General features: G+C 44.2%; 1 protein-coding gene across 3 annotated transcripts in view; it reads right to left on the bottom strand.

The window, feature by feature from the left end:
• The window catches only part of LOC125288162 (contactin-associated protein-like 2), a 38,573-nt gene extending 27,392 nt beyond the window's left edge, over positions 1-11,181 (bottom strand). Inside the window, exons 1-2 of one of the 3 annotated variants that reach the window (XM_048234288.1) lie at positions 10,939-11,181; positions 8,012-8,312 (exon numbers count right to left, since the gene is read on the bottom strand). In XM_048234288.1, coding sequence (XP_048090245.1) covers positions 8,012-8,096 — 85 coding nt within the window. In that variant the 5' untranslated portion in view covers positions 8,097-8,312; positions 10,939-11,181. Of the gene's footprint in view, positions 1-8,011; positions 8,313-10,639; positions 10,703-10,938 lie in introns of those variants that run through there. The other 2 variants (XM_048234286.1, XM_048234287.1) reach the window with 2 other exon arrangements.
• Between the last annotated feature and the right edge of the window lie 3,819 nt (positions 11,182-15,000).

Below are 15,000 nucleotides of genomic sequence, written 5' to 3'. Positions count from 1 at the left end.
ACCATGCAGACAAGGTACACATGACAGATGTGCTGTCCACAATTAAAATTCTGCTCCTGCAGTGTAGTCCTGCGTGTGGCTGACCCAGCATTTTCCAAGTGTTATGATTTAGTTAACAGTTTTTTTTTCTCATGGAGATTAGCCTGGTAGTAATATGTGGTCCGATAGAACAAAAAAAACCTTTAGCAAAGTGAAATTAAATCATGTTTAATTAAATTTAATTCCATAACAATTAGCATAATTTAGCCAACAATATGTGCTGTCGTTCGCTGTGACGGGCAAAGCATAACTTCATTACATAATTACTTCAATAAATCTACATGCCTTGTTCTTCCAGAGAGTCATATGAAACGTGTTCCTCTTTATATTACTGTATGTAATTAGACTTAAGTTTATCACATAGGCTATCGTACTTATAGTGTGACAGAATGTCATAGCCAGCCAAATAGATTCTAATCACACACAGTAAGTCATGTCTCTTTCATTAAGTATCAATTTCAGACATGCTGTCACAGTGCAGGACTGTATGTGATATGTCCATTCCTGGCAGGGTTGTAGCTAAACACAAGTAAACACAGTTTATCCACCTCTGGAAATTCAGAAATAGAGTTTATCCACCTCTTATTAGAGTTTAATCACCTCTTGTTATTCACCAATTGCAACTTTTAACATTAAAAAATCACACTGTATTATCCACATTCACAATGTACACTCATCAACACTCCAGGAGCCATTTAATACCACTGGTATTGTTATAAACATTGGACTATAACTTCCACCATCATCAAACATGTTCTGAATGCCTTTTTAAAAAATCCGATACCGCATGGCGCAGTCCACCTTACAGTGATCACAGAATTGATAGTTTACCCACCTCTTATTTTACCACTACACCCCTGATTCCGGGGGGTACCACTATTCTTTAGTACACACTTAACTTGGCTGTAAAATACAGATAAAAGATTAAGACATAAATGCAATGTGATGATACTGTGTGTTACAACAGACTCTGGGAATGTGTTTTACTTTCTACCACTGAAGACAGCAGCATTTGCAGACCTAAATTTCAGTTTCATAATCCCCTCCGCACTTTTCCAATCAATTACAGCCTCTCTTCTGTGGAGGTTCAAAGGAGAGCAATCATGAATCATGTTATGGGAAAGGAGGGAAAAATAATTGGAGGCAAAGGGTGACGTGCTGCGAGAGATCCTTTGTGTATGTCGGATATTTAATTCAAGTGCAGTACATTAAGAGGGAAGGGAATGGTAGAGTAAGAAATAAAGTAATTGCTCCCACTATATTTAGTAAGTGGGACAGAGTTAGAGTCCTCTCATAAGTGAGACTGTGTGCACAACAGCGAAACAGCGGCTAACCAACGAGGCTCAGAAGCAGCACACACGTGTCCCCATGCGTGCTCGTGCTGTTGCAGTAGCTGTCGCTACTGTTAACTTTTTGCAGGAACATGCCAACTTATTAATATTTATATATATCTTTTTTGACAGCAGGGTTGTATGATGACATCCTCTATATGTGAAGTACATGTTGGCTGCTACATAATTATGTGCTAACGAGAAAAGTATTTGACAGTTTTTTGCATTCTGTGAATCCTATAGCCCTTGTTAGGTATTAGGGTCCCGTGACCCGTGTTCAATGTTTGCAGAAAAACATGCTATTTATTATTTTTTCAAACTCAGATTCACGGGCATTGGCTCATTACTGTGAAGAACCTAAAACATAACTTACTTTCAATGACTGCATACAATAACCCCCCCAACACACACACATAAATATTACATATTCATAAATGTGATCTCACAGGGCAAATAAAGCAAATAAATTGCAAATATTAACCATAAATTATGTCTATATGGCAATTGAGATAAAGTAAACATCTTATTTTACGTATTTTTACATAAATTGTTATAGCTGTATTTATTTAAAAACATAATAATGTGGTGGGTCCATTGGCTGAGTAACAAAAATATGAACACCTTACAAGAGTTTAGCTGAGACTGGTCTGCGCCACTCAATATGACAAACATGCCATGGGATGAAAGGGAGAATACATACAATGGCAACACTTTCTTTTTCAACGACTCCATTGGAAACCCAATCAGACAGGGGACTTTTCTTCTCAAAGTCCAAACCCTTTCAAACAAGTTTCCTCTTCACACTTTATCTGTCACTCCCAAGTGTGTGTCCACCCTCCCTGTCTCTCTTGCTCTTTCACATACACACAAAGCCCCACTCCTACACACACACACAAACACAAACACTCTAACAAAGCCCCACACACACACACACACACACACACACACACACACACACACACACACACACACACACACACACACTCTAATAAAGACCTACTCCCTTCATGAGGAGCATGAATGGGGTGTATTGGAACTGACAGTGTGTGTTTTAGAGACTCGACGCCCATGATGTCAGTGTACAGAAGTGTTTAGAGGGTGTGGGTCTCTCTCTCTCTCTCTCTCTCTCTCTCTCTCTCTCTCTGTGTGTGTGTGTGTGTGTGTGTGTGTGTGTGTGTGTGTCTCAGGGTGAAATTGAGCTGCTCAGAGTCAAGCCTTATCACAGGAGTAGGGCCAGCAGGGCTGGAAGCCTTCTTCCCCAGTTCCTCTCTGAAGCCGTCTGATAAACACACACTCCTCCTAATCAGCTGGCCCACAGTGTGTTGCCCCTCTCAAGAGTCTCTCTCTCTCACACACACACACACACTCACACACACACACACACACACACACACACACACACACACACACACAGAGACAGATACACACACACAATCCAAGACTTCTAGATTGTTCTTCAGGAAAAACGACTTCTATCCTCTTTTTTTGTTGAGAGGAGCAGAGAGAAGTCATTTCAAGTTCCATCTCCTCCTTTAGGAGAGCAGCTGGCTCTGTAGTCTTCCTCTCTCTCTCTCTCTCTCTCTCTCTCGCTCCATTGGTATCTATCTTTTTTCACTCATTCTCTCACTCTCTCTATATATCTCTCCCCTTTCCAGCTACCCCCCCCCTCTCTCTCTTTCATTCTCTCTTACACGGACCCTCTGTCCTTGCTGACACACTATGATGCTTTCGGTCTGCAAAGTCACGCCCTGTCTGCCTCTACTACCACCTTTCCAACCAGCTTCTCCTCTCTCAGGGCCAGATGTACTAATGCTTTTGCGCCCATTTCAGGCGTATTTGTTTCGCAATGTGCGTGTAAAATCATTGCGAGGTATGTACAAACAGGCCGCAATGATGTAAAAGCGCAAACTGCCTGTCGCGGGAGCTGAAAGTGGCAGATTGCGATTGTCATGTCATGCATATGCATTCATGGGAGGATCCAGGGGAAAGTGGGAGTTTAGCGTAAAAGATGGGAGGGGAAGAGTAAAGAGCGCCTAGTTATGTATTCCGCGGTATGTACAAAGACTGCTCCTGAAAGCGCACGTCTATTCTGCGCCTAAATACTTCCGCCTTGTAAAAGCAGGTGTTAATCCACATTGCAGTTCAATGCGTCAATAAGAGAACCTTTCAAAGACAACAGAATCGCTATTTAGAACACCAGTTTTTGTGGTGATTATTCTACCAAAATATACTACCAAAAGCAACCTTAACTTTCGTTGGCCTTTCGCATGTCTTACTTTCACTTTCACGTCATTCACTTAAACTTTCCTACTTGCTAGATTTGACCAATCTCCCATAGCCTACGTGCACAAGTAGTTAGAGTAGAACTACTGATCTTCATTATCTCCCTGCTTGTTGACATCTTATCATGTATGGTATTATTTCATGATCGCTAAACGTTTGATTCTCTTTAATGTTGTCATCAGTTAACTTCATTCAACTGCGCTTGTAGGCGCTGCCATTCAGTTGTGGACGCTCGTAAATTGCGTTTATGGGCGGAGAAGGGCAGAGAAAGGCGCAGTTTACACTAAGGATTGAACGATTGATAAATACGACGGAAACTTGGGTCTGACAGCGCTCGCAATCTGCGGTGTGTCCATGGCGCTGATAACGCTACGTTTGCAAATGTACGTACATCTGGCCCTCAATCTCTTACACACACACACACACACACACACACACACACACACACACACACACATACATACACACACACACACACACACACACAGAGAGAGTCTTTGAATAGAAAGAGCAGAGTGTGGATGTGTGACATGCTTCTAAGAGGCAAAAAAAACATGGAATTGGTGAAAAGCTGAGAAGATCACAACAGACACCTGGAAGTGTGTGTATGTGTGTGTGTGTGTGTGTGTGTGTGTGTGTTCACATTCTGTTTTTGCTGCGTTACTATAGTGCCAAAGTGAGGAGCCCGTCACCTACCACTTCTGTTCCATTCTCTCTCTCTCTCCATCTTTCTCCATCTCTCTGTAAGCTGCTGGTAAGTGGTAAAGAGTGTGAGCCCTTTTGCCACCTTGTTTGTCTGTGCGGTAAGTGAGGAGCTGTAGCCTGTCCCAGCAACTGGGCGACAAACGCTCTTCGCACTCGTAGCACACAAGAGAAGAGAGCGCCGAGACACCCTGTGTGTGTGTGTGTGTGTCTGTGTGTGTGTGTGTCTGTGTGTGTGTGTGTGTGTGTGTGTGTGTGTGTGTGTGTGTGTGTGTGTGTGTGTGCCTGAAGCTTAGGCAGAGATACAACATCTCTACATTCATAACTCACTGGGGCATCCATGCCTTTCTGATGGCATGTTCTTTTGTGTTCGCTTGTGAAGAGTTATATGTCATTGTACATCCATCTATCATAGACAATATGCATTTGAGCACATCTGGCCTGCACTCTGCTGTGGTTCAGCAGTACTGGTATAGTGACTTTGCCAAAAATCAGCAAAACGTTTAAATGTCGGTGCACACAATGCATGCTGAGAGATTGCACTGGTTTGGGGATTAGGACATGCATGCTCTCTGAGAGTGGGTGAGAGGGCATTAATGCATGTGGTTGGCGGTCTTCATCACAATGTGAGGGAAGAGAGAATATCCATATCCCTCATCCAGCGTCCTCCTCTCCTCTACATGAAGCTACTGTACGCTAGGAGTTAACTATCCTCAGCTCAATTCTCTCATCTACCCCCCCTCATCCCCCCATGCTTATGAAAGCATTAAATCATTCATTGCCACCACACACACATCTCCATACCACCCACCCATCACCCCCCCGCCCCCCCCCACACACACACACACACACACACACACACACACACACACACACACACACACACACACACACACTCATCCTCGGCTCTGCCATGTGACTCGCTGACAGGTGCTGGCACGCAGGCATGGAGACGTCAGTGTGACTCGCCATCCATATTCAGGAGCAGAGGTTCTCTCACCTTTTACACACACACACACACACACGCAGACACACACATGCATACACACGCACACACACACACATGCATACACACTCACCAACACACACACATACACACCTACACACAATTGCACACACACATCCTTCCCCTGAGGGACCGGTGCTATGGCAACCCCCTCTAAGCCTCCCTCTGCCAATCAGAGACCAGTGTACCTGGGCTGTTGTGGGGAAGGCAGCTTGCGATGCACAAGGGCCTGAGCGAATAGAGTCAGGTAATAACTCAGAAGATAATTCATTTACCTGTATGCCCTACCTCTGCACTCTCTCTCTCTCTCTCTCTCTCTCTTTTTTATTTTTCCCCCCTTTCTCTCCTCTCTCTCTCGCAGATGCAGAGCACTTGCCCTTCAGGTGAAATGGGAAAGCATCCGCTGATGGAGGTACACAATTAACATCAAAAAACAAATTACCCGCATCACACTTAGGGGGTAGCATCAGCAGTGGTGCAAGAAATTAATTTATGCTCGCTTAATCATCTGTGCGCTCCCACAAAAACAGGAAGGCCGCAACCTGATGCCAGGGAGGCCCCTCAGTACATGAAAAATCCAGCACAAAATATAATATCACATATAAAATAAAAAAGTGTTTTTTCCCCCTCTCTATTCTCTTTTTTTTTTTTTTTTCTAGCCGTCTCAATAGCTTGGCGATGCCGGCAGGGTTTGAGTGTTAGATATGACTTCCACCTCGTGCGCTAATCCACTCTGTGTCCGCTGGACGTCTCCTCTGGCTTTTAAGATATTATTTACTGTACATTGCCTAAGTGGTGTCTAGGTGTGAAGGCACGGGCGGGTCAGAACAGCGGAGGATTCTTCCCAACAAAGGGGCTTAACAGGCTGGAAGAAAAGGGCTTTTAAGCGCTGAGATGCTGTGGTGATTGCTCAATAGAGGATGGGGGAGAAAAAAAACATGGATGGAGTTTTTCTCCGGAGCTGTCATGTAAGGGCAGGATTGTTTCCAGTCTGTGTTTTTGCTGCTGTTTCTAGGGAAGTCTACATTTGTTGTCGAACTGATATCCCACGTCCACATACACATCCAAGACCTCCACACACACACACACACACACACACACACACACACACACACACACACACACACACACACAAACACATATACAGACAAAGCTTGACAAGACCTGACTTCAGCACTCAAGCGCTTCCTATAGCCTGTTGTCCCTGACAATGGCAAACCTAAAGATCTCATGTTTAATACATTTTAACGGCTGACATGCTTTCTTCACCTCCAAGTGCTAAAATTCAGATGTTTCCTTATGCAACGATGCAACTTAACGGTCGGCATGCATTTATATGAGCCAGGCGCAAGCAGAAAAAAAATGAGTGAATTTCTTTTCACCAGCTTCATCTTTAAATGGCTTAATCGAGTAGATACTGTATATACAGTATATATGTTGCAGATGTATTGAATGAAAGATGAGCACAGTGTTTATTTGCCATTGAGCATGCTCGAGAGGATTCAGACCCTGGCCTCTGAAAAGCAACTTGAGAATTATTATAGGAGGTATATGACTAACATGTAATTGTATGTGTGTGTGTGTGTGTGTGTGTGGGGTGTATGTGTGTGTGTGTGTGTGTGTGTGTGTGTGTGTGTGTGTGTGTGTGTGTGTGTGTGCATGTGTGTGTGTGTGCTTGCCCTCCACATGTTCATGTTTAGTTGACCTGTGTGTGTGTGTATGTGTGTGTGTGTGTGTGTGTGTGTGTGTGTGTGTGGGAGTGTGGGTGGGTGTGCTTGCCCTCCACGTGCTCATTTGTTCTCGTGGCCCTCTCTCCATGTATTTGTCCACTGATGGGGAATATTAGCCAACAGATTTGCTCAGAATAATTTAACTGCCCTGAGGTTGTGTTTGGTGTGTGTGTGTGCGTCTGTGTGTGTGTGTGTGTGTGTGTGTGTGTGTGTGTGTGTGTGTGTGTGTGTGTGTGTGTGTGTGTGTTTGTGTGTGTGTGTATGTAGCTGGAGAAGACCGACACGCTCTTTCTCCCTCGAAAACACATTAATCCACCACCTCCATTAGTGCTGTCTATAACGTGCCGATCACGGGGCGTGTCTGGGGACTGGAGATTAGAAATGTCACTCCCACTCTGACCAGGACAACACAACTCCCAGTCCTGCCAGCGTTTACTCTTCATTACAGTAATGGCCACGCTGCTCGTCAGATGCCACACTCCGCTCCGTGTCACTTACTTTTGTCTCATTTCGGCCCATTGTCAGTAAATAATAAATGAATAATAAATGATGGTAGGCAGATATGGCTGCTAGGATACTAGGCGTGTGTGTGTGTGTGTGTGTGTGTGTGTGTGTGTGTACTCTGTAGATTTCACTTGTTGGGGATCAGTAGGGGTACGGTAGGGGTGTATGCTATTTTCATTTCAGCTAAAGTCTACATAAAATTCACACAAAAAATCTACTCTTTACTCTGCCACATGATCTGAATTGGCTGGACAGCTTTGATAATACAAAAGCTTTATTTGTCATGCAAATAAAAACAAAAAAGAAATTGCATTTGAATTGTAAAGAAACCCAGAGAGAGAGAGAGAGAGAGAGAGAGAGAGAGAGAGAGAACAAGACAGATATAAAAACATGAAAGATCAGAACTGATACCTTACCATCGTCCATGGGGGGGAAGAAGGTATGGTAGATTGGTGATGGGAGAGAACTGGTGATGAGGTCATCAAAGGTCGTCGAGGCCATGATGACTTGCTGACAGGCCTGACGGAACACTCAGGGAAGAACACTGTCAGGTGAATATGTAGACTCGGGTGAAGTAGGGATGATGTAGACTCAGGTGTAGTGAGGATGATGTAGACTCAGGTGTAGTGAGGATGATGTACACTGTAGGCTCAAAGGCTGCTGGAGGCCCTAAGGATGCTGTGGGATGGGGAGCTCCTGAGAGGTGAGTACACGGTCCTGATGAAAATAGATAAGATAAATGCATGACATCACATCCCAGCTCATGTGTCGCATGACATCATATGGCAACTCATGGCAGTGCGTTGGTTTACACTGCAGATTCTTGCAGCTAAATACACAGACAATTAAAGGCGCCTTGCCGCCGAAAACCATTTTTTTTCTTGTTGATTTTGAAATCAGATATGTTGATATGAATAGGGGACTGACCAGACCTTTTCAAATGTCACTGTTCCTGTCTGTAACATCTATAGAACACATTTACACAAGGACATTATGCATATTTATTTTATTTTTTTGTCATAGAACTAAATATGAAGGCTCTGTTTATTGGGATACCTTATTATGACCGCCCTTTGTGGCAGCGGTCATATAGGTTTAGTCAAATTTTCTTTTTTTTTTTTTTTTTTTTTTTTTTTCGTATGTCCAAATTTCCGTCAAGGATTCCCGGGACACTGTAAGACCGGGGTAAACAAAACTTGGTGGGCATGTAACCCCACATGGATAGCATGGAACCTCCTTTTTTCGTTTTGATCTGTAGCCCCACCTGCTGGACTGGACCCCCCGAAAGGAGGGTAGGGCAGACACAGTTTTCTGTGAATATCTCGAGAACCGTAGGGTTTAGGAGGACCATTTTTTTTTTGTATATTGATCTCAAAGGGCCATGTCAACCCATTCCATAACCATTCATTTAATGTATAGCGCCACCTAGTTAAACACAAAAAAGTAAAAATGAGGTGTTGTAATCGCAGGTATCTGTGACCTAACATAGTCAAAAGTGCACGAAATTGGAAGTGTAGGATCATTATCACACCCTCTGAATGCACACCAAGTTTTGTGGAATTCCGTTCATGGGGGGCCACACAATAAATTAATTTATGTTACTATACACCAACTGGCCTGTAGGTGGCCGGAGACAGTTTTCTTTCAATATCTCGAGAACCGTAGGGCCAAGGAGGTCCACCTTTTTTTGTATGTTGGTCTTAAGGGGGCATGTCAACCTATCCCATTACCACTTATTTCATGTATAGCGCCACCTAGTCAAAAATTAAAAAGCAAAACATTAGGTGTTTTCATCACAATATCTCTGGCTGACATGGTCAAAACTGCACGAAATTGAAAGTGTAGGATCATTATGACACCCTCCGAATGCATGCCAAGTTTCGTGGACTTTCGTTCATGGGGGGCCTTACAATAAAATAAATTATGTGTACATTTAGTGACCATACACCAACAAGGATTCTGAATCCGGGACACTGAAAGACCGGGGTACATGAAACTTGGTGGGCATGTAACCCCACATGGATAGCATGGAACCATCGCTTTTCGTTTTGATCTGTAGCCCCCCCGCTGGACTGGATCCCCCGAAAAGAGGGTAGGGCAGACACAGTTTTCTGTGAATATCTTGAGAACCGTAGGGCCTAGGATGACCAATTTTTTGCGTATGTTTGCCTCCAGGGGTCATGTAAACCCATTCCATATGCACACATGTGCATAAACAGATACACACGCACACACATAGATTCACATTGTGTGTGCTACATTGTGTGTGTGTGTGTGTGTGTGTGTGTGTGTGTGTGTGTGTGAAGTTTGAACACTTCTCAAGAGTATGCCTGCTCAACATTCCTACACATGCACTGGGTATATTTAGAATATTATCAGTGTCACTCACTCATTCAAACACATGAGTGAGTGTTAAACAAAGGCTTTTAAATTAAATTTGTACAGGAGTGCCTCAACTCTTTTTTTTTCAGCCATATGGCTTTGCTTTATCTGTAGAATGAAGTCATAAAACTCTTCTGCTAGGAGGGTTATCACTTGGGGGACTCTGAGGTAACTTTCCCAGATCTGTCACTAAACCACTGTAGTTGGAATAACCTCCATGACTGAATTCATTACAGAATAATAGTGTTTAACAGAACTTGTTGCTTTCTTCGACAGCTGAAATAACTTTCTTATAACACATAAAGTTTTAGATATTCTCTCTTAGTATGACAACATATCCCCATATGTTACAGTGGGTAACTGCTAATGAATTAAATTGAACTCATAAAGTTTTGACTGTCCTTTGCGTCAGTACAGTAGACTGCACATTCTACACGATAGCAATGTCGAAACTTCATGACAACTCCAACTCAAAACTGTATTTTTCCATGAGGTCATCGTAAGGCTGTGCACAAGAAAGACAGCCAATTAACATGTTGCTTATTAGCCGAGAAAGCTCGCCTGAGAATAGGACTCCGATTGCATTGCACAGGCCAGTGATGGCTCTTATTTGTTAAAGTGTAAGCTTTCGCTATGACAGAATGAGACCAGCGATTAGTTACATTGTTGGAGCTGCCTCGGAGCGGACGACACGCTGTTTTTTTCACCCTCTCCTGTCCCTGTCCTCTTTTTTAAAAAGAGTGCGGTCCAACAGACACCACAACCAGATAAGAGAACACACACACACACACAGACACACACAGACACACACACACACACATTCACACAAGTGTGAAAGGAGATAGGAGATAGAACGAGGGGGGGGGGGAATGGAGAGAGCACGGGCGAGAGAAAAGACTGTAATATTCTCCACAAAAGCAATTAAAAACATACATGCCCAACAGTGAAGACACCCACTCACCAGGTGGCCGAAAAGCCTGAGGAGCACTGGATGGTGTGTAGTTTTTACTCTGGTCGGGAGACGCGCTTCGCTTCTAGTAATGAAGTGTGCAAACAAAGTTATGCTCCTGCGGTCCAGATGACAAGCCTGCCTGCCTGCCTGCTTGCACGCTGTGGCTGACCATGTGTGTAAACCGCACCCCCTAAACTCACGCACACATACACACACACACACACACACACACACACACACACACACACACACACAAACTTGCACACACCCACCTACTCACCAGCCCCCCTTCTTTCTCTCTCTCTCTCTCTCTCTCTCTCTCTCCATCAAGGGCGTAGGCGCCAGATCTGTTGCCTGTGTGCTTCTCAGCTTATCCCCCAGGGACATGGTTCCCCTCCAGCAGCCAGACGCTCAGCATGGGCCTCTTCCACACAGCTGTGCAGCGGCCCCCATGGCCTGGGCCTGGCACTGGGGAAGCAGGGAGGGAGGGAGGGGACAGGCATGCACACAGACAGGCAGACAGGCATGCACACAGACAGATATGCAGACAGGCACGCAGGCAGACAGACAGACAGACAGACAGGCAGACAGACAGGGAGCAGCAGGGAGGGAGGGAGGGGACACAGAAAGACAGAAATGCAGACAGACAGACAGGCAGACAAACGGACATGCACCCTGATAGACAGACACACAGGCAGACAGACAGACAGGCAGACACACAGACATGCCAGGGTATGCATGGTCTTAAAAGCATTGACAAAAAAAGTCTTACATTAAGAGAAACAGACAGATGGACAGGCAGAAAGACAGTCAGACAAATTGACTGACAGGTCAGCAGGCTGGCAGCAGACAGAGAGACAGACAGGTCAGAAGGAAGACCCACTATGACACACAGAGGCAGACCAACAGTCAGAACTACATGACAGACAGTTGTTCCCTGGCAGCCTTGGCTGATAAAGGAGCACTAGTGAGCAGAGTAAGTCCACAGTTTTCTGACACTGAAAACATCAGAGTTTCTCTGTGACTTGCCACTGTGTGTTAGTATGTGTATGTGTGTATATAATTATGTGTGTGTGTGTGTGTGTGTGTGTGTGTGTGTGTGTGTGTGTGTGTGTGTGTGTGTCATTGAACATGAGTGTGTATGTGAGAGTGTGTGTGTGAATGAAGTGTGAATTGCTATTTGAGCCTGTTAAGCCCTGTTTAGTTTGCCTAAACTCTAGAGACCCACACACACATGCAAACAGACACACACACACACACACACACACACACACACACACACACACACACACATAATGGAAGATATAGCGTTTTGGAAACAAACTCTTCATACAGAGTCCACAGACAATTACTGTAACAGGACAAATCTTCTTTAGTGGGAAGGTTGAGTTGGTGTTGATGAAAAAAGATCTATAGTCACACAACTATAGTGAGAAACCTGAAAAACACTTTCACACTAACATCAAAAGACATGTGCATTCACAGACACACACACACACACACACACACACACACACACACACACACACACACACACACACACACACAGACACACATACACAAACACACAGACACACTCTGTCTGTGTGGGGGATTTGATTCCCATCTGGCTCGTCCACACTGCGTTCCATCACTCAACCACACCTCCCTCCACTGTGCTATTAGATCCATGCAGCTGTTGGACACACTGAAGGCCAGAGGATGCAAAACCCATGACTAGAATGTAAAGACCTGTAAAGAAATAAACAAATAAAACAATAAATAAACAAGCGTCTGGCCAGGCTACAGATGCAGCCCAAATGACGCTCGTCGGCTCTCTTCGCTTCTTGGCTCTTTTGGCATTAATCCGGGCCGTATGCCCGACACGCATTTTCCCAGGGCTGCACAGGATGCCAAATATTCTGATAAAGCTCCGCTGACTGGGCACATTAGTCAAAGGTGCAGTGCGGCCCTCAAGGCTGCGGGGCTTTCTCTCCAGCCGTTCCATTCTACTCTCTTTACCTGAGCGGGGAAATTCAATACAGGCACGGAGCCTAGCTCTGGTCGGACTAAATAGGCCGTGCTGCCGTGTTGTTCAATAAATCTGAAACTCCAGCGTGCTGTCGCATCGGCTATGGAATATTCTCAGGAATTAAATTTAGAAAATGGATTAGGAAGTAAAGCAGAGAAGGAGTTAGATGGTGAGGGAGAGAGGGATGGAGAGAGAGAGAGAGAGAGAGAGAGAAATGGATATGTCCCATAATCTCTGATAGCATGAATTTTGAGAAGAACATATTGAACACTCTTTATGGGTTTTATTTAAGACACATTTTTATGACAGCATCGTTTACAGATAAGCTCTCCCAGGCCAGCATGGATTGTAGCTATAAAAGAGGAACTACAGGTTGGTACTCACCACTCACATACAGTATGCCATGCAAAATTCAAGGTGAGTTCTCCTAACTCCTCACAGGGAGTGTGGCGGTGGTGGGGCAAACTCAACCTTTGATATGTCAGGATGCTCTCTCTCTCTCTCTCTCTCTCTCTCTCTCTCTCTCTCTTTGTCTCTCTCTTTGTCTCTCTCTCTCTCTCTCTCTCCCCCCATCTTGAAATGGATATCCTGCGTTCAAAACCTTGGTGGAGTCAAGGGCATTGCTGGAAAAGGCCCAAATTGCAAAACAAATAGTTTGCTTCTGGTCTTTTGAGGAGCAACTGGAGGCAGTCATGACATGGAATAGTTCTGAGAGACTACAGCTTTTGGACTGCTGATCTGAACTTATTTAATTTTGAAATAATTTACAAACAATGCAGGGATACACAAAGTCAAAGTATCAGTCCTCCCAACTCTCTCTCTCTCTCTCTCCCCCTCTTTCTTTGACTCTTGCAGAAGTGACTGATTGGGATGTTCTGCTGGCGATGGCTCTCTGTAAACGCAATGGCTTTTTAATTACCATCGCTTTCTCTGCGGCTCAAACGGATGCGCATTGTCAAAGCTGCAGATGCCAAGGCAAACTGCTGGGGAGACCGTGCTTCACCGACACCAGCTGTTCCTCAGCCGTATGGACTATTACATTAATTACGCCGAAGAACACTTTGACCCGCTGTAAGCTGTGCACATAACCAAGATGAAAACAACAATTTAACAGGTTCATTTAATCATTCATGAGCATTTAAAGTTGCACGCATGTGTGGACAAAAGTGTCTATTTACCAACAAACACACCTGCATTGATATAAATTGATACTGTATGTCACTGAGGCATGAGTAGGCCTAAGAGAAGTTCCATCAGTGGTAGACAGATCTCATCAACACCTAAGTAGACAGACAGACAGGGAGGCAGAAAGATCCCAAGGGAAATTTAGGATACATCCACTCTGTTCCGTAATATATTTAGTTTAGTTTTAAATTTGTTCTCTGTCCACACGCATGTTTGCAAGTTCCAAATCTGTCCTCAGAGGACACCTGTAGACAGTGGAAGGGACACCTGAACCGTGGGATTATTGACCATTTGTATAAATCACATGACCTTTCACGCCATTGTCAGCATTGTAAAATGCAGAATTTAGCTGGACTAGAGATGCCACCAAAGACAACGAGGCCAGTAAAGCTTGCATTTTAGTCTCCGTGTTACAGTCACCGCTGGCAGGCTAGTAGTGGAAGTCGAAGTGAGTCATGGAGACTCAAGAAACATCAGATCCAAAATGGGATAGAAGGTTTCTACATCATCGGTTTCAGATGCTTGCGGATTCACTGTTCACATTAAAAACGCAAAAACGTCACCGTTTTCAGATGTTTGTGGATTCACTGCCCACATTCAAACGCAAATACGTCATCGTTTGTAGATGTTTGCAGATTCACTGTCCACATTAAAGCGCAAAGCTGGAGTTTTCAAGTGAATACTGAGTGTTTTCAAATCCTTTCAAATTGCCAGAGTAGTGTAGATGAGAGGCGAAAATGTGACAAAAATGTTTCGGATTCAAACGAAAACGGAATAGTATGGATGTAGCCTTAGATGTATAAACCTAAGTATCTCTAAACGTAAGTATCTCTATGCATCTGTTTCTAGCTGGTTATGATCATTGATGTGAAGTT

Source organism: Alosa alosa, chromosome 23, assembly GCF_017589495.1.
Source record: "Alosa alosa isolate M-15738 ecotype Scorff River chromosome 23, AALO_Geno_1.1, whole genome shotgun sequence".
NCBI lineage: Eukaryota > Metazoa > Chordata > Actinopteri > Clupeiformes > Clupeidae > Alosa > Alosa alosa.
Note: the sequence above shows the minus strand (reverse complement) of the source record. Positions and strands in the feature narration are given on the sequence as shown.